A 26,919-nucleotide genomic window follows, 5' to 3' on the forward strand; every position below is an offset into this window, starting at 1 on the left:
AGGTTATCCACTTTGGTGGTAAAAACAGAGAGACAGACTATTATCTGAATGGTGACAGATTAGAAAAAAGGGAGGTGCAACGAGACCTGGGTGTCATGGTACATCAGTCATTGAAGGTTGGCATGCAGGTACAGCAGGCGGTTAAGAAAGCAAATGGCATGTTGGCCTTCATAGCGAGGGGATTTGAGTACAGGGGCAGGGAGGTGTTGCTACAGTTGTACAGGGCCTTGGTGAGGCCACACCTGGAGTAGTGTGTACAGTTTTGGTCTCCTAACTTGAGGAAGGACATTCTTGCTATTGAGGGAGTGCAGCGAAGGTTCATCAGACTGATTCCCAGGATAGTGGGACTGACCTATCAAGAAAGACTGGATCAACTGGGCTTGTATTCACTGGAGTTCAGAAGAATGAGAGGGGACCTCATAGAAACGTTTAAAATTCTGACGGGGTTAGACAGGTTAGATGCAGGAAGAATGTTCCCAATGTTGGGGAAGTCCAGAACCAGGGGTCACAGTCTAAGGATAAGGGGTAAGCCATTTAGTACCGAGATGAGGAGAAACTTCTTCACCCAGAGAGTGGTGAACCTGTGGAATTCTCTACCACAGAAAGTTGTTGAGGCCAATTCACTAAATATATTCAAAAGGGAGTTAGATGAAGTCCTTACTACTAGGGGGATCAAGGGGTATGGTGAGAAAGCAGGAAGGGGGTACTGAAGTTGCATGTTCAGCCATGAACTCATTGAATGGCGGTGCAGGCTAGAAGAGCCGAATGGCCTACTCCTGCACCTATTTTCTATGTTTCTAATAAAAAGGACAGTGCCAGAATGGATAAGAAATTGGCTAAGTGCCAGGAAACAGTAGCGGTGAACGGCTGTTTTTCGGTCTGAAGGAAGTTATACACTGATGCTCACCAGGGGTCAGTACTAAGGCCACTGCTTTTCTTGATATACATTAATGATTTGGATGTGGGTGTACAGGTCACAATTTCAAAATTTGCAGATGACACAAAAGTATAGTGAACAATGAGGAGGATAGTGATAGACTTCAAGAGGACATAGACAGGCTGGTGGAGTAGGCGGACACGTGACAGATGAAACTTAACGCAAAAAAGTGCGAAGTGATATTCTTTCTACCAAAGTGTGAGGAGAGGAAATATAAACTCAAGGGTACAATCCTGAGAGGGGTGCATCAACAGGGAGTCCATGGGGTATATATGCACAAATAGTTGAAGTTGGCAGGGCAGCTTGAGAAAGTGGTTATACTGTAGAATTTACCAATAATTTCGCAAAGATTTCTTGTACTTTTCCCCTGCAGAGGAGAAGAATCCCTTTTTGGACTTTTAAAATGAGTTTAAAGGGCAGACAAGGCCTGCAGGGGATAAATGGGAATGCGTTCATGGACACCCCCCCCAGTGTTTGGACTCATAGGAAAGGGAATTTAATTTGGAACATTTTGGTATCCTAGGAAAAACTCTGAGGAAGATACCTAAGAGCTTTACAAGTTTAAGATCTCTAAAAGAGCATGTTGGAAGAGACTGCCAGAACAAAGGGTGGGACTTCACTCAGGAATTGGGTATTGGAGCTAATTCAATTGGTCTAGGAAAATGAGTCAATCGATAACTAACAAGAACTGTGAGGCATAAAAATTCGCTCCCTAGGACATAAACGCATCAAGAGCTATCAGGTTAATCACCAGAGACCATTATTGGTATGCATGTGCAAATAGACCTATAGAAATCACGGGCCCAGCTAAACGGCCCAAGAGTTTAAACACTGCTTCAACAATGCCAACCAGTGATTTTCCACATTACCACATCATAATCAAATTACTGCTGAACGAGCCCGCCAAATTCTGACAAAGAAGCTCAAAATTAATGAGCAGCTCCCTTGAAACAAAGAGCTTGGCCAGATTTGGCGGGAGATAAGGAAGCCTTCTTGGGGTATATCTATTCCCAGTTTTACAAGGGAAAAACCACAAGCAGCAGGAGGTGGGGAGTGAAGAAATGGAGTAGTGGAGAAAACTACAAGCAATCATCAAGGCCCGACCGAGCACGCGGACAGCAAGAGGCCCACGAAACGGAAGGTTGTCAGCAACCAAATTGACAACCCGGGCCACCACAACCAGCGAAACGACCAACCGAAACCAACTCAGCAAAAACCGAAGAATCGACATTTATTTCCACTCTACAATCTAGTTCTGAACGACCAATGAGTGAGAAATTACCTAAAAGGACTAACTAAAACTATTCCTAACCCAAGAAAGTGGGTACTAACCGCATACATCCAAAACGCGACTTACCGCATTAGCGGACTCACCCCAACTGAAGACTACGCAGTCCGAAGTCCTCTCCTCCATCCGGGGTACAGCTCGTCTAGAAGGCAAAGTGCAGCGAACCCCGAAACCGCAATTTACCGGCAACTGTCAAAAGGGATTGGTGAGCATAGCCCCTGAACCCCCAGAGCTATAACTTAGTTAGTTAGGGGAATTGGGAAGGGGAGGCTGGGAGAACTTGTGTAAATGTATCTGCATTCTTCTCTTTACCCCATTTAGAGTTTAAGCTGTATTCTTTTCCCCACAGGCTGTATTTTGAAAATTTATTCAATGTGTTGTACCCCTCAGTGTGTATTGGTATCACTATTCCGTGTGTGTTATTAAAGGTGTGCCTTTTACTTCTTTTTAAACACAATAAAGCCATACCTGCTTCCTAACTTGAAACCGATTGTCTCAATCTGTCACAGTCCCTTCATAATTCCAGAGTCTAGAACCAAGGATGTGGGAGCGATTCAAAACCGCTCATATAAGGTCAGAAGGGAAAGTTGACCCCCTGAAAACCACCCCTTACATAAAGCTTACGGGATCCTGGGTTTCATAAAAGTATTGAGTACAAAATCGTCAAAATTATGCTGAACCTGTATAAAACACTGGTTCGGCCTCAAATGGAATATTGTGTCCAATTCAGGGCATTGCATTTTTGGAAGGATGTGAAGGCCTTGGAGAGTATGCAGAAAAGATTTACAAGAATAATTCCTGAGATGAGGGACTTCAGTTACGTGGATAGACTGGAGAAGCTGGGCTGTTCTCCTTGGAGCAGAGAGGATTGAGAGGAGATTTGATAGAAGTGTTCAAAATCATGAAGGGCCTGGACAGAGTAGATAGAGAGAACTGTTCCCGTTGACGGAAGGGTCGAGAACCAGAGGACACAGATTTAAGGTCATTGGCAAAAGAACCAAAGGCGACATAAGAAAAAACTTTTTTATACAGCGAGTGGTTAGGATCTGGAATGCACTGCCTGAAAGAGCTGTGGAGGCAGACTCAATCAAAAGGGAATTGGACAAGTATCTGAAAGAAAAAAATTTGCAGGGCAACAGGGAAAAGGTGGAGGAGTGGGACCAGCTGAGATGCTCTTGCAGAGAGCCGACACATGTTCGATAGGCCGAATGGCCTTCTTCCAGGCTGTAACCATTCTATGATTCACTGTCAGAGTTGCAGTCTTTCAGATCAGATGTCTACCTAAACAGGCATTTTCAATGGAATGTGACAGAGCATACCAAATTTAAACAGATAGTTTTGAATAATTTTGTAAACATCAATGTTGGTTACTAATAATAAAATTGGAGTGAGCAAACAATGCTTTCGTTATAGTCTCACTAGTTACCTGATCACAGCAGGCGAGATGTTGGCAACCATTTGCTGAAGGATTCCTCTAGCTTTTCGCTTTACTTTACCCACAGCTTTGGGGTCTGGCTGGGCAAGAGTTTCCACAGGCATCCTTTCAGTCACAGTCTCTACAATGGCCTTTTGCACTCTAGTCAACAGTTCACAGTAATAGAAGATTGAAAAAAAAGTAAATACATTTCTAAATAACCCTTAGTATGGCATTTCCAAACACTCACAATTGACGTTTGTTCCTTCAAATTTTTTTTTAATACTTCTGATTGACTCGGGAAATTTAAGCGCCTAAAGCTAAACTTAAATTTCATGTGTTTTGCAAGCAGTAAAAATACTCTCTAGATCACAGAATTCACAAATATTGTCAATGTTGTCAATATACACTGATAAAGCTATATAAAATTCATCTCCCCTTCCTCCAGATGCCAAGCCATATTGAAGTATGATTCGAAGGATGCCAGCAACCCTGTTACATCACTCAAGTGCCCATTCTTTACAGGTGAATCCCAACAGTGCAAGCTTTTCAATTATGGGGACACCCCAGTTCAATCCTCAGCCAACCTATGCACATTTTCAAGCATAGCGTTCTGGATAGCAATCAGAAGTGAAAGCCTTGGCTGACTCTAATGTTCCATCGCTCAGTAGCATTGTGGCCCACTGCAGCAACTCTAATGCCACCCCAGTAGACACCTCGATTTATATATCAAAATAAGGCTCTTGCCTATTTCAGGCGGAGCGCTGGCCACCCATTTTGAGGCCCGTGTGGAGATCGAGTCGGGCGGACCTCTCAAAGCCAATGGGCAGAAATTGCTTTTTAAAATTCTTGTTAGCCAGCCATCCTGCTTTTGAGCATAAATGGGGTAGAAGCCAAACAAAAAATGGTTATCCATACTCGTGTGTTAAACACCCAGAAATCACTTACTATCTCAATAAATCAACTAATTAGCGTGTTGTGTACGACACCCGCCCTGCAGTCCCTAACATGGAGTGGCTTAACCAGCGGTCCTTAAAGGGACCACTACAGACTGCTCCGATTTTTTTTTCCCTTTACTCTGGCCCCGCTGCCAATCTCTGTGCATCCCACTCCCTGGGATCGCCTTCCCGCCAGCTTGGCATAGGGGCTGGCCAATCTCACACCCGCCCTGACAAACAAGCAGCCTCGGAGCACCTGGTCGGTGCTCGCAACTCTCCGGCTGCAGGTTAATGAGGCCCAATCACCAAGATGTTTCAAGTTTCTCACTGGTGCAATCTGGCATGTGGTGTGATCGCAACAGCTGCCTCCCACCCAGATATACACGTAATCTATATCGATCTCTCTCTCTCTCTACACGCGTTAAGATCAAATGTAGTCTTCAGGTGAAGCAGGATTAGGGGAACCAGTGGATGTAGTGCATTTGGATTTCCAGAAGGCATTTGACAAGGTGCCACATAAAAGGTTACTGCACAAGATAAAAGTTCTTGGGCTGGGGGTAATATATTAGCATGGATAGAGGATTGGCTAACAGAGAGTAAGGATAAATGGTTCATTCTCTGGTTGGCAACCAGTAACTAGTGGGGAGCTGCAGGGATCAGTGCTGGGACCCCAACTATATACAATCTATATTAATGACTTGGAAGAAGGGACTGAGTGTAACGCAGCCAAGTTTGCTGACGATACAAAGATGGGAGGAAAAGCAATGTTTGAGGAGGACACAAAAAATCTGCAAAAGGATGTAGACAGGCTAAGTGAGTGGGCAAAAATTTGGCAGATGGAGTATAATGTTGGAAAGTGTGAGGTCATACACTTTGGCAGAAAAAAATCAAAGAGCAAGTTATTATTTAAATGGAGAAAGATTGCAAAGTGCCACAGTACAGCGGGACCTGGGGGTAGTTGTGCATGAAACACAAAAGGATAGTATGCAGGTACAGCAAGTGATCAGGAAGGCCAATGGAATCTTGGCCTTTATTGCAAAGGGGATGGAGTATAAAAGCATGGAAGCCTTGCTACAGCTATTCAAGGTATTGGTGAGGCCACACCTGGAATACTGCGTGCTGTTTTGGTTTCCATATTTACGAAAGTATATACTTGCTTTGGATACAGTTCAGAGAAGGTTCACTAGGTTGATTTCGGAGATGAGGGGGTTGACTTATGAGGAAAGATTGAGTAGGTTGGGCTTCTACTCATTGGAATTCAGAAGAATGAGAGGTGATCTTATTGAAACATATAAGATTATGAGGGGGCTTGACAAGGTGGATGCAGAAAGGATGTTTCCACTGATGGGGGAGACTAGAACTAGAGGGCATGATCTTAGAATAAGGGGCTGCCCACTTAAAACAGAGATGAGGAGAAATTTCTTTTCTCAGAGGATTGTAAAGCTGTGGAATCTCAGAGAGCTGTGGAAGCTGGGACATTGAATAAATTTAAGACAGAAATAGACAGTTTCTTAAACGATAACTGGATAAGGAGTTATGGGGAGCAGGCGGGGAAGTGGAGCTGAGTCCATGATCAGATCAGCCATGATCTTATCAGGCTTGAGGGGCCGTGTGGCCTACTCCTGGTCCTATTTCTTATGTTCTTATCATTAGTCTGCGAGAAACAAGGGAATTCATGCCTACACCCCATTTATACTGATTTGGATTTTTTTTGTGGCCTTGAGTAAGATTCTTGAACTGTTGTGCAAGAAATGCTTTTGGCTACATTGGGTCTAAGGTTTTCCCATTCAATATTCCAGCCCCTGCTCGTTAACTCCACACCGCCACTGTCTTTAGAGACAGAAAAAAAAAATCAGGTCCGAGATATTTCTGAATTATCCAACTTCTTTTACCATTTACACATCTGAAAACGTATTCAAATAAATTTAAACTTCTCGGATTCCTCAATCGGAACTGTGGCAAATGGAGCTTGCTGGCAGTTTCTGCAGTAGAATTCTCCGCTCAGAGAAAACAACAGAAGCCACCCTTCTGGGATTTTGATCTCCTGCACCACAGAAATCCACCCGAGATTTCATATCTGTTTAAGTATATAATTGATGTGTCAGCAGAGCATAACCAGTCAACTGACATGCCAGTGACTATCCACACCCTATTGTTTCATCAAAGCATCAGTGCGTTATCATCTAAATGTACTGACAGAATCATAGAAGGATCTATTATCTTATTTTAAATTGTTTAAAAGCCAAGGACATTTATTCCAAGCAGTCCTGCATTTTATAATAAGAAACAACAGGAGCTGAAAATGTTGATATTTTGGTTCGAGATGTCCATTGTGATGACGTTTGAGGTGAGGTCTCTCCCTCTCTGCTCCATGATAACATTGATGGAATGATTGAATGTCCCTGTGCGTCCCTGAGTATTCGGGGTACAACTTGGAACTGGCCTGAGAACTGATGTGGAGGTGTTCCTCCTTGGAAAAGCATGGAATTGGCTGGATAATCCATATCCCCGACTTAGAAGTGTGGTTTTCCCGGGATAGGGGTCAGAAAGCACCTTTTTACAATTGGAGGATTTTTTATTTCATTACTGCTCCCATTGTTTACATGGTAATAGTGACTCCTCTTTAAGATATTATCCATCTCCAATAAAATCACTCAGATTAAACTGGGGGGGGGGGGGGGAAATAACACAGCATACAAAGTTGTCCCACGCCTTTTGTAAATCTTCCCAACAGTTACATTAAGCCTTTCATACCTGCTGTTGTTTAAAACGTTCTCAATCACGTTCCTTGGAAACATGTCACGGTGCACATCTCTTTCCTGAATAAACAAGACGTAGCAGAGACGTCGCGCCAGCCACCCTCGGTATCTAATCACCAAATAAAGAGCCGGTAAATATTGAACAATTTCATCACTGCCCCAACCCAGCACGTAATTATATCAGAGCTCACAGTATGCTCACTGTTCACTTTCAACATTGAGCACTTCTTCCTGTTCGCTCCCAAAGGGTTTGATTTTAAAATTGACTTTAACAAAAGGAGAAATAATGAAAATGCTGCTGGACCACAACTTTAAAAAAAATGTTTTCATCTCACGCATTGTAAAACCCTGAGGAGTAATTGGCAAGAAATACATGACAGCTGTCTGCTGCAATTGAAGTTATTTTCTTCCCATTACTGGTTGTTTTTCTGCTCTCTTTAGTTCCTATCGCTCTATGTACAATTTCCTAATCAAGAATGCGAATGGGCAGGCAACCTGTTTTCAAACCTTTGACAATGTCATTCCCAGCCAACCGTTAGGAGATACCCGAGAATAATCAGGCCGGCTGTCCTTCCAACTGCTGCGCCTGGCCTACAAGTGTCTCAGTGGGGAGCACTCACGCCTGAGTCAAAAGGTTGTGGGTTCACGTCCCACTCCAGCGACTTGAGCATAAAAATCTAGGCTGACACACCAGTGTGCTGCACTGTCGGAGGTGCCATCTTTTGGATGAGCTGTATTAAACCGAGGCCTCGTCTGCCTTCTCAGGTGGATGTCAAAGATCCCATGGCACTATTTCGAAGACAACCAGGGGAGTTATCCCCAGTGTCCTGGTCAATATCTATCCCTCAATCAATATAACAAAAAAACAGATTATCTGGTTATTATCACATTGCTGTTCGTGGGAGCTTGCTTGTGCGCAAATTGGCTGCCGCGTTTCCCACATTATAACAGTGACTACACTCCAAAAGCTGTGAAGTGCTTTGAGATGTCTGGTGGTCGTGAAAGGCACTATATAAATCCAAGTCTTTTCTTTTACAAGAAACTGCCTAGTCTCTCCACTTGATGCTACCCCCAGAGGCATTGTCATTCAAGAGCTTGCCATTTTGGAAATCAGAGGTGCAAACCACCATACTACTCATCTGTAACACAGTACAACTTTACAACAATTTATCTCTGCCAAACTGATTTGGGTCGTTACTAAGGCGATCATATTTCGCTTAAAAATGTGCCATCACTTAGGCAACTGAATCTCCCAGTGAAAGATTTGGCATTAGAAGAGAGACGACCCATTTGTCTAACTTTTCCAACAAACAAGTTGGGAGCTGCTGATCATCTCAAGCAAGCATAATGCAATGCGCCTTCCTCAGTTCAATCGACTTCAAATTTTAAGTAACGTGAACGTCTAACATTATTCTATTGAAGATGGGCCCACAATGCATTTTTTGGGGTATTGGGAACAAAATATGAAATCTCTTTTCAGTTAACTGCTTGATTTTTCCTTGTATAGGGGGTTGTGTGTTATTTTATTCAACTCGGAATGCTCTACAATTATATAAAAGCCATATGCGGTATCTTGACGTACACTAAAAAGACATGGGGACGAGCCTACCTATGTTCACACAAGTATAATTTCAGAAGAAGTTGTGTAAAAACAGAATGAGGCAACATTAAAATTAGCATGGGAAAATTTAACAAAATAAGTGCATTATGCAAAAGTGTCATTATCAGTCACACGTCCAAATATTCTACCACATTATGTAACATTGGATCAATTTGCTGTATAAACACCTATTTATTAAATAGAAAAAAACACCATCTAGTGTTAAACTGGTTCATTTCAATCACAGATTCAGATCATACCTGGTGTGAGTTTCATTAATATAGATCACATTCCGTAGTCCCTGGGAAGGGATGCTGGCATTGAAAAGTTTATCCTGGGTAGCAAAAGGCACAACAGTGAAGTCACATTCATGTACCATGTTCAAAGTTGGTGCAAATTTGTTCAAGCACAAAAAAGTAGACTCTTTCAAACTTATTATTGCACCTGCAGCATGAGCATTCTGAATAGTGGGTTAAAACACATTGGGGGAGAAATCCGGCTGATTAGCACCTCCCATTAGCGCCTGGGGGGGGGGGGGGGGGGGGGAGCTAACATGGTGCTAAGGGGTTAGTGGCAAGGCACAGCTAATGCAGCGGCGCCCGCAAACTTCAGTGCCGGTTTTAGTGCTGGCGCTAACTCTTATCACCTGGGCCTCTAGCGCCTCACAGATCACAATGTTAGAAAGTACGCAGCGCCCGTTATCACCCCGGATGCGAAATTGCCTTCCGCCCCTGGCTGTATTGCTGGGCGTGAACACCAGCAGGAAGAGGAGGTGTTGCCAATTCAGCTGGCCGCTTGGGGGAGCACTAATTAAAGCAAATGGTTTTCAGGCAACACTCTGGTGCCTGCTCAAAGTTTTTGATGTCTCATTGCTGCAAGATATCCAAGCCTCCACTCTGTGACTTTGGGGCTGTGATGGCAGTCGCGCAGGTCGCCTTGCGACGCAGAACTGCCGAGAAGTAGGTTGCACACCATCATTGGCCCTTCCCTTTAAACGAGGGAACTAGCCTCTGATGTTTTCAGCAATGCGCTTCAAGTTGTTCAGCGCTCTGCACTACCTCCCCGATCTCGGACTTTAGCACCCCAAGAGAAGTGGTTAGCACTTGATTTAGCGCTCCACTTTCCTCTTGGAGTGCTAAAGCTGAATTTCCCAGCAGGAGAGAATCATTCGTGCCTGGCACTACATTTTCTACTTTTCATAAGTTAACGTCCCAAACGAGGCGTTACGGAATTTCGAACCCATTGATCAGACTGGATTAAAGCACACTAGCCTTTCACCTCTGCCCTGTGAGTCCAGGCTAGATTTTTGGTATTAATGTCTCCTCCCTGCGGGCTGCAAGGCTTCTAAGTGAAATGAGCTTGGCCATTCCCAAACCTTCCATAATTTGGTAATAAATTGGCAATCTCAATCAGAGAGACAGCAAGAAAAATTGGTGGCATATGCAATAAAGAGGTCACACCATCAACAATGACCAGGAAGATTCCATCCCCTGGTCTGTGATGAATTACCTTCTTTCACCAGTCGGAGATGCTGGGGGCTCTATAATGGTGTCAGTTCCCTTGGGTTAGGAAAGAGAAAATCAGCCAGGGTCCTCACAAATGATTGCTATTCACCAAAACCTACTGCAAATGTACATGTGAGGACACCAAGCAAAGACAGGATTGGGCTCAACTGCGACACATCCATGACTGAACAGCCTGTTGAGATTATTATGGCTCAAATATGAATAATGGCGATTCAGGCAGAGTTCCCAATGCCTTTGGTGCCACAGCACAGCAAGGAGTCAATGTCTTCAGGATAGATGGAGAGAAAAATGTACAGTTGAAGCAATGCAGAAGAGCTTTACTCTGCATCTAACCTGTGCTGTACCCGACCTTTGTGACGGCTCCATGCTGGCATTTGGGTGCAAAATGTGTAAAGTTGTTCCATTCATCAGCTTATTTTGACAAGGACAAAATCTTCAGAACACGAATACAAAGGATAAGTGGCTGTATTTTCAATTGCCTAATGCCTCAGTTAGCGGCCAGAGGGGACGTTAATGGGAGCGTAAGAGGTTACCGACCGGGTGCGCAGTTTTTAGCATCCCGACTGAAAATTCGTTAGTGGCTCACCGGGGGGCGCAAACCAGATGATCAGTGCGATCCTGACGTCAGTCCTGATGCAGCGCCCACGCTTGTGCCGCGGTTAGCAAATTAGGTGCGGCCGCCAAGAACAACGTCTGGAAAAACAGTCGGTACAGGCTTGCAGAGTCGTTAACTGGTGGCTACTTGAAGCAATGAGAAAGCGCTTCCCTCGGAGGTCACAGTCGGTGCAATGTTTACACACAGCACGGTGCGTGAGCCTCTGAGTTTGCAGCAGCAGACAGAAATAAGAATTCAGCTTGAGAAAAAGGGATTTTGAAAACTTTAATGGGTGCATTACTATTCCGCACCTTTAAGACTCGGCTTTTCCCGGATCTGAATTAGAGTTCGGCGCATGCACAATGGCTTGGTTAAATTTAGCGCCACATTTTCGTTTGCATCCCCCAAGCTCTTGTGTGCAACGGCTGATTTAGCGCCCGTCAGCTCTTTGACCGATTCGGAAAAATTCCTGAGCGGGAGGCGCAAACTTTTTCAAGGTGCTAAAACCACTGCTCCGCCTCGATTAACGCCACGAATTTCTCCCCCTAAGTCTTTACTTTTCTACATCTGCTCTTTACACTGAAAGTTACTTGAAAATCACCATTCAAAATAAAAAGAATAAACTTTTAAACAGAATACTATTACCTATAAAAATGCTCTTTCCACCTTAAAAATAAACTGATTAAACAGCAACAAGCAGATATGAAGAAAAAGCTGTTCACCTCACCTTATCCATTGGCCAAAGATTTGGTGCCACTTCTTACAATCTCCTCTCATTCTTTATCGTGCTCATTCTCTCTCTGACATTCTCAACAAAGCTGCTTTACAGCTTCTTGTACCAGGAATAAGTCAAGACTTCATTTGAAGGAAATCTACCAATGGGGCATTGACTGTACTGGGTGTCAGTCTGCTTGACATGTTCGAACTGGTATTTCTCAATTTACCGCCCCTTCTCTCTAACTCTTTTAACCTTGATGTTCTAACCTCTGACTCTGACCTTCTCCTAACTTTCTCAATTAAAAAAATACACTCTGTATCCAAAGGAATTCTTCCTATACTGCTGTATAATTCTTCGTTTTGTCATTCTGCTGCTCTCTGTTCCAGAAACCATTCTCAAAAGGCAGCTAGAAGTCTGGCTTCCAACTATGTACTGGGAACCAGCTTCTAAGAAATGTGTAAGAGAAACCACAGTGATGTGTGTTCTAATTTTCACATTCTCCCTGTGGAATTCTGCTCCCCAGTAACAAAAGCAAGCCTATTAAGCCAATACATCTATAGGATTAATTCCGTCTCAGTGGTCAAAAGAAAGTTTTCTCGCTTAAATCAGGTGACTCATTACATTATCTGAATGCCTTCATCAAATCATGGAGCTAAGGGTACAATATATTAACTATTTAAGTGTTATATTATTTACATGTAATAAAAAGTAATATTTAAAGCTGCTTTTAGCACTGCACATTCTCAATACGTCAGTACAATTACCCTGCTTATTGGAGAGCACACATGGCAGCACCGTCCAACAAATGGCCGTTTCCTGCTCAGAAGTGACTCCTTTCCAGTAGCGGCTGCAGATGGAAACACAGCAGAACTAGCACAGTACTCCACCTGTAAAATATTACATCAGAATAAGAGAGGCTTGAGGGGAATTCTAGTGAACAATACAGCTAAAATTAAAAAGCCATTAGGGCTTAAGAATGCATCTTCAATGATAAAGTTTCAGAACCAACCTTCTGAACTTTTGCTTAAAGGCAAGGGAAGTACTTTTTTTATTCAATTTATTCCGCCAGCAGCTATTTGAAACATAGGTATTTATATATTTAGAAAAATGTTCTTTTCAATAAGAAACCAATATTTACAACCACTGAATCACATTTTGTTAGAATCTAATCATCTCTAAGCCACTCTGCTGATGTGGATGATGCATCGCAGAGGCCCTCTGTATTGGGGCTCTGTGATTTGGGACACTATGGAAGCTCCACTGGAGCTGCCGAGTCCCAGGAAACCACACTACCAGTTAGGTGCGCAATATACTCAGCTAGTAACAAAACTGTGGCCCCCAAAGTAATCAACGAATTGACGTTTGGACACACGGAGCCCTTAGCCAGCGTTAGCATTACCAGGGTAGCCTGAAGAGAAGATCGCCCGAAAGTTGACATTTAAAAAGAATACCGAGAACTATTATCTAAATGTGTAATTTTTAAGTAAACTTTAGAGGAGCACTTGGAAGCAAAAGTACTTTCTGTAGACTTTTCTTCTCATAAAATGTATTTTCTTTTATATTATATTTGAGCCAAGGGTCACTTGTTGAAACTTGCCCATAATTTACTGAGAAGGTGCAAGAGTATTGTTTTACAGAACAGTCCATGACTAAATTTATGATCGTACAATGAAAACGTACTCCAGATTAGAGATTTTAATTATTTTGGGGCAGAGGGAGAAATTAATTATTAATGTGGAACTTGTAATATTCATCTTTCCAGGGGCTCTATAATGAGTTTTTTTGTACAGCATTGAAATTCCAACATATTTCACAAATTATACACATTAGTGTGGAAGACAAGTCATTTGGACAGGTTTTTTCCCCCCCATTAAATTGATTGGGTGTTTGCTTACTAGCTCATCATTGGAATTCTTCATTCTGTTGCCAGCCTGTGCTCTTGAGTTTGGTAAATAGGCATTGTCTGACACTGAAGTAATCAGCACCGGCTCCGCCATGCCGCTTACACACTCGAGAACTGCAAATAAAAAGGAAAATACACATTTCAATAAAAGGTAAATCTTCAAATTAAAAAGTATGAAGAATTGTATGAAGAAAATATTAAACTAACTTCTGTGTATTCGTGCACAACTGATTCCTTAACTGATAAAACCTGCTAGCCTTGGCTCAGTGCTAGCACTCTCGCCTCTGACGCAGAGGTCCAAACCCCACTCGAGAGACTCGAGCACATAATCTAGGCTGATACATTAGTGCAGTGCTGAGGGAGCGCTGTTAGTGGTACCGTCTTTCAGATGAGACATTAAACCGAGGCCCTCTCAAGTGGTTGTATAAGATCCTGTCGCATTTTTTTGAAGAAAGGTGGGGGGAGTTCTCCTGCTATCCCTCAACCAACATCACTAAAACAGATTATCTTGCCATGCAGCTCATTTTTGTTTGTGGGACCTTACTATGTGCAAATTGGCTGCCTACATTACAACAGTAAGTACACTTCAAAATCACTTCATTGGCTGTGAAGCAATTTGAGACACCCTGAGGTGGTGAATGGTGCTGCTAAATAAATAATAGTTCTTTTTCTTTCATGAGGGAACAGGACATAAAGTAGGTTCCTTCTATATTACTGTCTTTTGTAAAGTGTGGTATCTCAAGGAGCGCATTAGCAATGTATTTTTTATGCTAGCTGTGTCAGTGAGGGAATCATACAAGAGGTCGCAATAGGTTAAGCAATAACACAAGAGGTCACTGTAAATAGCCGTGAGCAGAGCAATTGCGATATGTCGCAATTGTGAGAATTAAAATACAGTGACCGCATGGAAGATGTGAAGGACAGACTCTGTGACCTTTCCTGTCAGAACTATACATTATTCAATTAAAGTATCATTGCAAACTTATGAGTGGTGTCAGGTTGCAACTGTAAATGCACTTTCTAAATTGGAGTGGTTGGTTACACTGTGTTGTACAATCATTAAGCATGGTTCATTTCATCAGAGGTTTCTGTTCAAGTTGAATATAGACTTTCATTGTTAAGGGTTTGACTCATTATACATGGAACTGTGCTTTAACAAGACCAGAGCCTCAGGCCTCCTCACTGAAATCTTATAAACCTTGTCCACAATACTGAGATGGCAACTTCCAAATTGACCAATAATATATAAAGTCATTTACGAAAGGAAGCTGGTAAAGGGATTACAACTCACATTTATAGATCGGCTTTCTCCCTTTGGGGAGGGAAAGATAGCTTTCCAACAATAAAAAAGGCCAAATTATCCTGGTGCATTGAGGACATTTTCATGATAAGTATTAAACAAGTACAATAAACTCACCCTCTGTTCTAGGGATTTATCCAAAGCACCCGAGCTACCCATTGAGTCCTCATCGAGTCTAACGATATTAAAATAATGCTTTGTTTGTGGACCTTACAAATATCAATTCAACATTTATGATAACAAAGTGACTTATCAAATGTTACTTGGAAGACAGTTGTAACTTTTTTTTTTAAACGCAGTGTGTAGCTGAGCTGTACAAGCCAGGAGGTCCCAGCTTCAACTCTTGGTCTATGCTAACTGATTTCAGCTGGGGTGGCGGTATCTTAAGAACATAAGAAATAGGAGCAGGTTTAGGCCATTTGACCCCTTGAGCCTGCTCCGCCATTCAATAAGACCATGGCTGATTTGATCATGGACTCTGTTCCACTGCCCTGCCCGCTTCCTGTAACCCTTTACTCCCTTATCGCTCAAAAATCTGTTGCTCTCCGCCTTAAATATATTCAATGACCCAGCCTCCACAGCTCGCTGGGGCAGAGAATTCCATAGATTTACAACTCTCAGAGAATAAATTTCTCCTCATCTCAGTTTTAAATCTTATTCTAAGACTGCATCCCCTAGTTTTAGTTTCTTCCACAAGTGGAAATATCCTCTCTGCATTCACCTTGTCGAGCCCACTAATTATCTTATGTTTCAATAAGATCATCTCTCATTCTTCTGCACTCCAATGTGTATAGGCCCAACCTACTCAACCTATCCTCATAAGTCAACCCCCTTGTAGTGTCCCCGGCCGAGGCGAGGTAACTCAATGAAACAAGGAATCCAATCCAAGACAATCATACAGATTAGCAAGTAATCTAGGTTGACTCTTCAGTGTAGTAGTAAGGGAATGCTGCATTATCAGACATTATGGCATTAAACTGAGACCTCTTCAACTTGACATAAAAGATGCTACAGCACTATACGAATAGAAGCAGGAAGATTTTCCGGTGTCTTTGGCAACATTTACCCCTCAACCAATACCACCAAAAACAGATTTAACTGGTGATTCATCTCTTTTTCTGTTTGTGGGACCTTAATGTGTGCAAATTGGCTGCTGCATTATCCCTAAGTAACAATGGACTGCACTTCATTAGCTGTGAAATGCTTTAGGGCATCAAGGATGGGAAAGGCATTAAGTAAATGGAAGTCTATTCTTTCCTAAGCAAAATACTACGGATGCTGCTTAGACAATTTTTAAAAAAATGTTTCGACAAAATGTTCCAAAGAACTAAATGTGGGAGGAGTATCCTGCAAATTACTCAATGGTTATTTGGAGTCTGTCGATTTTCTTTAAGGTTAAAAGTACATGATTAAAAATAAATTAACTGAGAACACAGCTGCAACAAAAACATTGTAGCCTCTGGAAATTAGACAATCAAATAGGAAATACGTAACATTTCTGTATCCGTTTAAAGTTGTATGGCAAAGCCATTATTTACAACTGGTAATGGTTGCACAGAGCTTCCGGGCAGTTTGATTAAAATGGAGAAAGCACCAAGTCAGGTGCACTTCTTAGAGTTTTAAACATTGAAAAGTCTCCTTAATGCACATGTCTGGCATTCTCGACTTCAGGTTGTGAGTCTGATCCAAAACTGACTGCATACTTAGCAAAAGGAACCACAGACATGGAAAAAAAAAACTATTTTAAGATGTGCTCCTCCAAATGGCTGAGTGGCATGGGACCGTACAGGTCAGCAGGGACTGCAGGTTTGTCTCTGATCAGCACTGTGTTCGTTGATCTCAGCTGGGGCAACAGTTGACTTTTAATGCTCCTGGGCTAAAAGGTCCGAAGAAAATAGCCTGGTTTCATGCTCATGATCATTAACCAGTGAATATTGCTGACAAATGTGTGGGTGTGGACGATGGGACAAGACAGGATTTGGATCAATGCTGTCCTTGGTCAAATGGCCATACTGTCTGGGCTTATACGTGAAGAATGGCCACAAGAGCGGGGTACCAGAGGACTGTTGGTTCCAATCCCTGGAGCCATACCAACATATGTCAGCACACTTGAGAGGATGAGAGAAGAAATAACAAAGAACGACCTAACACTTCATCACATACTCAGATATCCCACAGCGCTTCACTGCCATTGAAGTACTTTTGAAGTGCAGTCACTGATGTTAGGTCGAAAAACATAGCAGCCAATTTGCACACAGCAAAGTCCAACAAATAACAAATGAGATGAGTGATCAATCTATTTTTTGGGGGTGTTGGATGGGGGAAATTGTTGATTAGGACACCAGCATGCAAGAGCGTATGGCATAGATTCACCAGGATCACAGTGAGGATAAGAGACTCGAGATGCTACAAGGAACAAAATTGGACCTTGCTTCACAAGTTTATCGAGCACAAAATGGGTCGACAACCTACTCATTTCTAGCCCAGGAACTATTTCCACTGGAGCAGAGAAAGCTAGGAGATTTAATAAAGATTTTTAAAATGGTGAAGGGTAGTGATCGGACTGTTATGTATGTAAACATTGTAACTGTGTAAAACTTGCCACCAGAGGGCACAACTGTTGGAGGCCCAAGGGTCACCTGCACACCTCGTGCAAGGGAGTAGTGCTCTTCAAATCGGGCCATGGGATCTTTTAGACAGTCAGATGTAGTTCAGTTTAGTTTCTCATCCAAATGATGGTTTCTCCAATTATGCAACTCTTAATGCAGCTTCAACCTAGTTTAGGTGCTCAGGTCCTGGAACGGGGCCCATCCACAACTTTGAGTCAAGCTGGCACTTCAGCACAAATAGCAGGAACCCACTGCAAAAAAGGCTGACAGAGCTGAATAAATTCCCATTTCGCTCGAATTGTAAATAGTCCCAACATTCTGCTGAACTGATAAGAGAGCCAGTAGCGAGGACAAGTGTACTGATATTTACAGTCATACACATCTACACAAATTTGTGATACTTTAGAAACAATAAATCAGAGTATTTTCCTGCCATTTTTCACCTGAAGTCTTGCATATTTGAACAACATTTCCTAGTTAAGTCTTGCCGTCAAATTTGGAAAGTTGAAATACGAAAAGAAAACCTGCGTGTCTGCACATGAGGCAAAGATGCCAATTAATTATGTTTTATACTGGAGCCATCGACAGTTAAAGCAATTGGGCCAAAACTCTGGGATAGGAAGGAGGAAAACAACAGCCGAGATTCCAACTCTTGATTGTTATCCAATGGCATCAAATTGGTGGGTACTGACTGCGCAGGCGCATCTGTGAAGACTGACCTCTTGAGCAAGGTGCTACACATAGCTGTCAAACTTACCCTCAAGTCAAAGTTAAGGGACTGGGTTTTCGGTTTGTTGCTGCCTGTTTTTGCCCCAGAGAGGCAGTAATGGCAGCAGAAAGCATTTGCGCGCGGGTGGCCAGCTTCCAGCGCCCCGCCCTGCCGGGACATTCGGTGCCAGGTTTGCGGGGGGGGGGGGGGGGGGGGCGGAGCAGTACCACCCGAGAGTGGCGAGCTGGTGTGCAACGCCTCTGGTTGCGACACTGGCTCAAAATTTGAAATTTTCCCAATCTGTTGCGGGCCCTAGTGGGACCGCTTGTGAAAGCTGACATTTCCAGCTGTAGCAGCCGCAGTGAGGGAAGGAATATCGACCTGAGGTAAGTGTGATTGATTTTTATTTTTGCAATTCATGTGGATGTGGTGTCGGGAATGTTTTTGGTAGATTTTCTTTCCAGATTTTCTTTACTTGACGGAAGCTTCTGTTAGGGCATTCCGAGGCCGGCTGTTTACCTCGGGAGTTTCATTTGCTCAGTGGCTTAGCGCTCTAAAAGAGGTGTAGGACGCCTCGCTTAGCGCTCCACTGCACACTCAGGGCCCAGCTGGTAAATATTGTGACTGGAGACGCGAACCATTTCCCAGCGCAAAATTTATCGCTCCGCCCAGGTTAACGCTGCAACAGAGAGACGACTGAATTTCCAGCCCCCTGTCTAGTAGGGGAAAAATTTCAGGTTAAAACTGCTTCTGCCCGCTCTCCACTTTGGAAATGTTACAAAATTAAACATATTTTAACAAAGCCTCTTCAACAATGCTTAAACAATCCCACGACAATGAAAGACATTTTGAAATGCTTGCTGCCGAACAAATTTCTTTCTCTGAACACTGGAATCTATGCCAGACACTTCTTATAATATTTACTGCATAAATCACACCATCAGACCTCGAATTATGTCCAGCAAGTAGAAGGGCTTGACTTCATTTATTTTAAAACAGCTACAGAAGCAAGTCAATGATCTGTACATAAGTGTCTAATCCCAATTCTACAGGTAGGCTCCCCGTCCGCCCCCCCCCACCTCCACCATCTACCCCGCTAACAGAGAGAGAGACAATGCTTAAAATATTTGATCTGTATTCTCTCCTCAAAGAAAATACTGCGGCTCACCTTTATCCTTAATTGCAGTACAATAACACTACCAGTGGCAGTCTGGAGTGAGAGAAATTAGGCAATAGAAAAAATTCCTTTGCATTCACTGCATATTCTGTGGTAATACAGTGAAAGCCTTTTGGAATGCAATCTTACCAGAAGATGCCACCAGAAAATGTCACCATCAGCAGCCAGCTAGATAATTTGGCAAAATGAAACTTCAAGTACCTGTACAGTCACACTATATTTGAAAAGAAAAAAGATTTGGGTTTATATAGCGCCTTTCATGACCACCGGACGTCTCAAAGCACTTTACAGCCAATTAAGTACTTTTTGGAGTGTAGTCACTGTTGTAAAGTGGGAAATGCGGCAGCCAATTTGCGCACAGCAAACTCCCACAAACAGCACTGAGATAATGAGCAGATAATTAGTTTTTTTGTTACGTTGATTGAGGGATAAATACTGGCCAGGACACCGGGGATAACTCCCCTGCTCTTCTTAGAAATAGTGCCATGGGATCTTTTACTTCCACTTGAGACGGCAGACGGGGCCTCGGTTTAATGTCTCATCCGAAAGATGGCATCTCCGACAGTGCAGCACTGCCTCAGCACTGCACTGGAGTGTCAGCCTAGATTTTCTGTGCTCAAGTCCCTGAAGTGGGAGTTGAACCCACAACCTTCTGACTCAGAGGCGAGTGTGCTACCCACTGAGTTTGCTTTAAAACTTGAAAATGCTTTGTTCTTGGAAATAAAAAAAACTCTAGTCCAAAGGGGGTGTGGTTGCTGCATTCTCTGCTCCTCCAGCCTGAAACTGCCTGCCTGCAGCAAAGGGCCTCCAGAAGTACCAATAACTACTTTTAAGATAGGGTGACATTACACAATCATTTGATGATTATAATGCGAGGCTGCTGGTGACGTGCCGTTCTGCCTCATTTATGGTGCAAGAAACATTTCACAGCACAAACTACTGCACAATTCCTTATCCCTAAATCTCCACTCTCTATTTTCCCTGGGATCTTAAAAACTGTGGATTCCCTGATCTCTCCTCATTCTTTATTTCCTCCGACAGTCCTCAGCCAAAGATTAAAATCACGGAATCACTACATCCTGATTCACCTCCCTTCTCTTTCACTCACGTGGTGATGTCCTGCACCATGTGCCTCAGCTGGAGTATTGGGCACAATTCTGGGCACCACACTTTCGGAAGGATGTCACGGCCCTGGAGAGGGTACTAAGGAGGTTTACCAGGATGATACCGGGGATGAGGGAGTTTAATTATGTGGAGAGATTGGAGAAGCTGGGATTGTTCTCTTTACCTAATAGAGGTATTCAAAATTGAGAGGTGTTTTGATAGAGCAAGTAGGGAGAATCTGTTTTCTCTGGCAAGTGGATCGGTAACCAGAGGTCATAGATTTAATATAATTGGTAAAAGGGGAACTGAGGAGAAATTTCTTCACACAGCGTTATGATGATCTGGAACACACTACCTGAAAGAGTGGTAGACTCAAATTCTATTGCAATTTTAAAAAGCAACTGGACATGAAGAGGACTAATTTGCAGAGTTAAGGGGAGAAAGCTGGAGTGTGGGACTAAATTGGACAGCTTTATCAAAAAAACGACCCAGAAGTGATGGACTGAATGGCCTCCTTCTCTGCTGTAAGATTCTATGTGCTTTGCCCTTCACCTTGATTTCTATTTGCATCTTTTTCTCGCCTTCCTTAAAGGCTGGGGAGGATTAGTACAAGCCAGCAAGTGAACGTCACATCTACAAATGGGCTAAAAACAGCACCACCCTGATGCCAGAAGAGATAGCAGCCTCTCTGAAAACAGAATCAAAAACTACCTCTGTTAAATGGGTTGGAACTTCTATAGGCAGTAACACAACCTCATTTGCTGTCACCAATGTTGGGGCTAGCGTCAGCAGGAATACGGCGAGGTAAATGCTATATTATAAAATCACCCGATTATGTATTGTAGCTGCAGGTACCTTTTTCCTGTTGACCTTGAAGACATGTTCTCTGATTTGAAACCTGAATGACAGGTTACTTATTTGGGTGAGCTCAGATTTCAAAGTTATGGGGAGAACTACTTCTAAGACATGTTTTACCTTTGCAACTTTTTCCATTCCCCCTTTGACTTAATGGTTTAGTTCTCATCTCGCTGGATTCTTTTAAATTGTTTGTGCTGGTGACCAAACTGGGCGAGGTGTCCCCCTCTCCTCTCCCTATTGCCTGGTAGCGCCCTTCCCAACTGAAGTCCAGAATAGAGAACTTTCAGCTATTCTGATTTTTGAATAGCTGAATACAGAATCCACCCCCCACCCCCGCCCCCCCCATCTTCTTCTGCATTCTAACCTTGCTTGAAAAATGTAGCTTTAATGAAATTTTGACATATTAAAACAGTGTTACTCATTTCAGATCTGATAAGCATTTGGTATCTTGCTGATAACATTGCAAGCACATTCCACTGATACTTTTCAGCAATGCATACAGTATGCCAACATGCAAAGAAACAAAAGAAATACTAAAAATGCTTCTTTTTTAGCATTGTTTAAAAAAAAGTTCTAGCTTTCAACCCCCTCAATGCTGCTGACTTGCAACAATCACCATCACTTTCCTGGGGCTCCCCTAACAAGATAACCTGCACAGCCACAATCCCTTTAATTGTAGGTAACCAGATTGTCTTTACTAAAAAAAAGACTTGCATTTATGTAGCGCCTTTCACGCCACTGCACTTCCCAAAGCGCTTTACAGCCAATGAAGTACTTTTGACGTGCAGTCACTGTTGTAATGTAAGGAAACGCGGCAGCCAATTTGCGCACGTCAAGCTCCCACAAACAGCAATGTGATAATGAAAAGATAATCTGTTTTAGTGATGTTGATTGAGGGCTAAATATTGGTCAGGACACCGGGGATAACTGCTCCTCTTCTTCGAAATAATTCCATGGGACTTGAACATAAGAGCATAAGAATTAGGAACAGGAGTAGGCCATCTAGCTCTTCGAGCCTGCTCCGCCATTCAAAAAGATCATGGCTGATCTGGCCGTGGACTCAGCTCCACTTACCCGCCTGCTCCTCGCAACGCTTAATTCCCTTATTGGTTAAAAATCTATCTATCTGTGATTTGAATACATTCAATGAGTTAGCCTCAACTGCTTCCTTGGGCAGTTAATTCCACAGATTCACAACCCTCTGGGAGAAGAAATTCTTTCTCAACTCGCTTTTAAATTGGCTCCCCCGTATTTTGAAGCTGTGCCCCCTAGTTCTAGTCTCCCCGACCAGTGGAAACTACCTCGCTGCCTCTATCTTATCTATCCCTTTCATTATTTTAAATGTTTCTATAAGATCACCCCTCATCCTTCTGAACTCCAACGAGTAAATGCTCAGTCTACTCAATCTATCATCATAAGGTAACCCCCTCATCTCCGGAATCAGCCTAGTGAATCGTCTCTGTACCCCTTCCAAAGCTAGTATATCCTTCCTTAAGGAAGGTGACCAAAACTACACGCAGTACTCCAGGTGCGGCCTCACCAATACCCTGTACAGTTGCAGCAGGACCTCCCTGCTTTTGTACTCCATCCCTCTCGCAATGAAGGCCAATATCCCATTCGCCTTCCTGATTACCTGCTCCACCTGCAAACTAACTTTTTGGGCACAAGGACCCCCAGGTCCCTCTGCACCGCAGCATGTTGTAATTTCTCCCCATTCAAATAATATTCCCTTTTACTGTTTTTTTTTCCCTAAGGTGGATGACCTCACATTTTCCGACATTGTATTCCATCTACCAAATCCTAGTCCATTCGCTTAACCTATCTAAATCTCTTTGCAGTCTCTCTGTGTCCTCTACACAACCCGCTTTCCCACTAATCTTTGTGTCATCTGCAAATTTTGTTACACTACACTCTGTCCCCTCTTCCAGGTCATCTATGTATATTGTAAACAGTTGTGGTCCCAGCACCGATCCCTGTGGCACACCACTAACCACCGATTTCCAACCCGAAAAATACCCATTTATCCCGACTCTCTGCTTTCTGTTAGCCAGCCAATTCTCGATCCATGCTAATACATTTCCTCTGACTCCGCGTACCTTTATCTTCTGCAGTAACCTTTTGTGTGGCACCTTATCGAATGCCTTTTGGAAATCTAAATACACCACATCCATCGGTACACCTCTATCCACCATGCTCGTTATATCCTCAAAGAATTCCAGTAAATTAGTTAAACATGATTTCCCCTTCACGAATCCATGTTGCATCTGCTTGATTGCACTATTCCTATCTAGATATCCCGCTATTTCTTCCTTAATGATAGCTTCAAGCATTTTTCCCACTACAGATGTTAAACTAATCGGCCTATAGTTACCTGCCTTTTGTCTGCCCCCTTTTTTAAAGAGAGGCATTACATTAGCTGCTTTCCAATCCACTGGTACCCACAACCTGCTGACTCAAGAGGCAAGTGTGCTATTCACTGAAGCATGGCTGTGTAATTAATGTCCTTTAAGTGTACATAACACAGTTAAGAACTCAAATCAATATATAACTATATGTTCCTACAAACCATTATATGCACAGTATATATCATGTTTAAAGTGTCAAAGCATAGCTGTAAAATACTAACTCAGAAATCCCACTGGTCCAAGGGTCTTTGATTTATTACACAGGACAGAAAACACTGACCTAATAGCTTGAGCCACAGAAAGTAATTCAGACCAATCTAAATAAGTGATCTACTCCAATTTTTTTTTCTTTTATTAATCTTTACTTAAAGCACAATGGACAGGTTACTGTGACTGTGCATTAGTGAGCTTCACAGACACGATAACTTTTGGTGGCTGCATTTGACATAAAAGATTGCATCAAAAGTTGTTCTGGTCTTATCACTAATGTTACCCGATCAGTCTTCGTGCCTTGGCCTCAATTGGCTTCGAGATTAACCAACCAGAGAACAATTTGTTTCAATGTGTACTACATTAAAGAGCAGACAGCAGAATCCAAAACGTAAGTAAAAGTGTTCAAAGTTATTCACAGTACAGAATAGATTCGCAATAAAGAGAATGGAATCAACAGTCAGGCAAGAAGGAAAATCTTCAATATTTCGAAGAGCATAGTCTAATTGCACCAAGGATTATAATCACTGGAATAAAATTACTCCTGACATTTGAGGAGTTTTATTTCTGACATTTAGGGCCCAAGTTTCCACAAGAAAAAAAACGGGCGCCCCTCCGAGCTGGGCGCCCGTTTTTCGCGCCACAAAGTATTCTCCACCTACTTGCAGGTCCTCTGGCCCTCGGCGCGGCAAGCACGAGCTGTAGGGGGGCGGAGCCAGGTCCCTGCGCTGAAAACAGTGCCGGGACTTCTGCACATGCGTGCTACAGTGGGCACGCAAGTGCAGTAGCTCCAGGCGCCGAACTGTGTGGGAGGGGCCTGAAACACGCAGCCCCTAGCCCTGGCTGAATGGCCTCACTGGGGCTGCGTGAATAAGGCTCCTCCCACGGCCAGCTCCTGCTCACCCCCGCGTCCAGACCCGACACTCGCTCCCTGCCCCCCCCTGCCTCCCGACCAGACCCGACACCCGCTCCCCCTCCCCTCCCCACCCCCTGCCTCCGGACCAGACCCGACACCCGCTCCCCCCCCCACCCCCCCGCCTCCGGACCAGACCTGACACCTGCTCCACCCCCACCCCCCTCCCCCTGCCTCCGGACCAGACCAGACCCGACACCCGCTACCACAACCCCACCGCCCCCCCTCCTGCCTCCGGACCAGACCAGACCCGACACCTGCTCCCCCCCGCCCCCACCCTCCGGACCAGACCAGACCCGAAACCCGCTCCCCCCTGACTCCAGACCAGACCCGACACCCGCTCCCCGTCCCCGGACCAGACCCGACACTCGCTCCCCGCCCCCCCCTGCCTCCGGACCACACCCGACACCCGCGCCCCCCCCCCCCCCCCCCCCCCGGACTGGACCCGACCCGACCCGCGCTCCTGTTCCCGCTCCCCGCCCGGACCCAACCCGACCCGCGCTCCCGCCCCGCCCCCCGACCCGACCCCCCCCACTGGACCCGACCCGACTCCCGCTCCCGGACTGGATCCGACCTGACCTCCCCCCCCCCTCCCCCTCTCTCTCTCCCTCCCCTCCTCTCTCTCTCCTCTCTCCCCTCCCCCCTCTCTCTCTCCCCTCCCCCCTCTCTCTCTCCTCTCTCCCCTCCCCCCTCTCTCTCCCCTCCCCCCTCCTCCCCCCCCTCTCTCTCCTCCTCCTCCTCCTCCTTCTCCTCCTCCTCCTCCTCCCTCCCTCTCTCTCTCTCTCTCTCCCTCCCCCCCTCTCTCTCTCCCTCCTCCTCCTCCTCCTCCTCCTCCTCCTCCTCCCCCCCCCCCCCCCCCCTCTCTCTCTCTCTCTCTCTCACCCCCCCGCGACCCGACCCGAACCGAACCGAACCTCCCCAACCCAACGCCACCTACCGGTGCTGGGGACGGGCCCTGCCTGAAGTCTCGGGCCGGCCCGTTCAGCCTTCGGTCCCAAAAGGCCTGCCTGAAGCACTTTCACACAGGTAGGAAGATGGTTTATTTAATAAGGATTTATTGTAGAATTTAATGACTTCCCTTCCCCCACCTCGTTCTGGACGCCTAACTTGTAACCTGCGCCTGATTTTTTAATGTGTAGAACAGGTTTTTTCAGTTCTACAAAAATCTTCACTTGCTCCATTCTACTTTAGTTTGGAGTACGTTTTCACTGTGGAAACTTTCAAATCAGGCATCAGTGGCTGGACACGCCCCCTTTTGAAGAAAAAATTCTGTTCCAAAGTAGAACTGTTCTACCTGACTAGAACTGCAGAAAAAAAAATGTGGAGAACTGCGATTTCTAAGATAGTCCATTCTCCACCAGTTGCTCCTAAAAATCAGGCGCAAATCATGTGGAAACTTGGGCCCAATATTTGAGGAGTTTTATTTCTGACATTTAAAGTCTTATTTTAGCATCCGTGGAGAAGATATTTTTTTAAACGGCTAATCCAGGGAGCCTGGAATTCCCTGGACCTGCCAGCAGTCTTGAGTAAATTTAATTAATCTGCAGCTCTATTATTACTGAAACATTGCTGTGAATTTTCCTTGGCTCAATTGGTAGCACTGGGAATCAGAAGGTTGTGGGTTCTCGAGCCCTGCTCCAGGACAGGACCACATTATCCAGGCTGGCCCTGCAGAACAGAATTGAAGGGTGGATGCATTGTCTGAGAGGCCGTCTTTTAGATGAAAGATTATACCAAGGCCACATCGTCTATTCTGGTGGTTCAGGTGAATGTTAAATCTCTCACTGAATAGCCGACAAGCTGGCTGTGCCTGAGGTCCCGAGATGGGAATATTGTTCTCCAGTTAAAGGGGCAAAATCATTAAAATCAGGGATGATGCTGCCCCTTCCTAATTTCATTGTGAGATTCTGGGTTGAACGCTCCCCCAAAATAAATTGCGTGTACTCCTTGCCCAAC

At 44.2% G+C, this 26,919-nt stretch overlaps 1 protein-coding gene across 6 annotated transcripts in view; it reads right to left on the reverse strand.

Annotated features, from left to right (window-relative positions):
• gpam (glycerol-3-phosphate acyltransferase, mitochondrial) overlaps positions 1 to 26,919 on the reverse strand; it is a 99,578-nt gene that overhangs the window by 51,450 nt on the left and 21,209 nt on the right. For 5 of the 6 annotated variants that reach the window (XM_070876552.1, XM_070876548.1, XM_070876549.1 and 2 more), the window contains 5 exons: positions 13,671 to 13,792; positions 12,540 to 12,662; positions 9,197 to 9,270; positions 7,332 to 7,445; positions 3,652 to 3,801 (listed from right to left, as the gene is read on the reverse strand). In XM_070876552.1, the coding sequence (XP_070732653.1) occupies positions 3,652 to 3,801; positions 7,332 to 7,445; positions 9,197 to 9,270; positions 12,540 to 12,662; positions 13,671 to 13,772 (563 nt within the window). In that variant the 5' untranslated portion in view covers positions 13,773 to 13,792. Of the gene's footprint in view, positions 1 to 3,651; positions 3,807 to 7,331; positions 7,446 to 9,196; positions 9,271 to 12,539; positions 12,663 to 13,670; positions 13,793 to 26,919 lie in introns of those variants that run through there. The other variant, XM_070876553.1, reaches the window with a different exon arrangement.

The sequence above is a fragment of the Pristiophorus japonicus genome, chromosome 3 (genome assembly GCF_044704955.1).
Source record: "Pristiophorus japonicus isolate sPriJap1 chromosome 3, sPriJap1.hap1, whole genome shotgun sequence".
Lineage (NCBI taxonomy): Eukaryota > Metazoa > Chordata > Chondrichthyes > Pristiophoridae > Pristiophorus > Pristiophorus japonicus.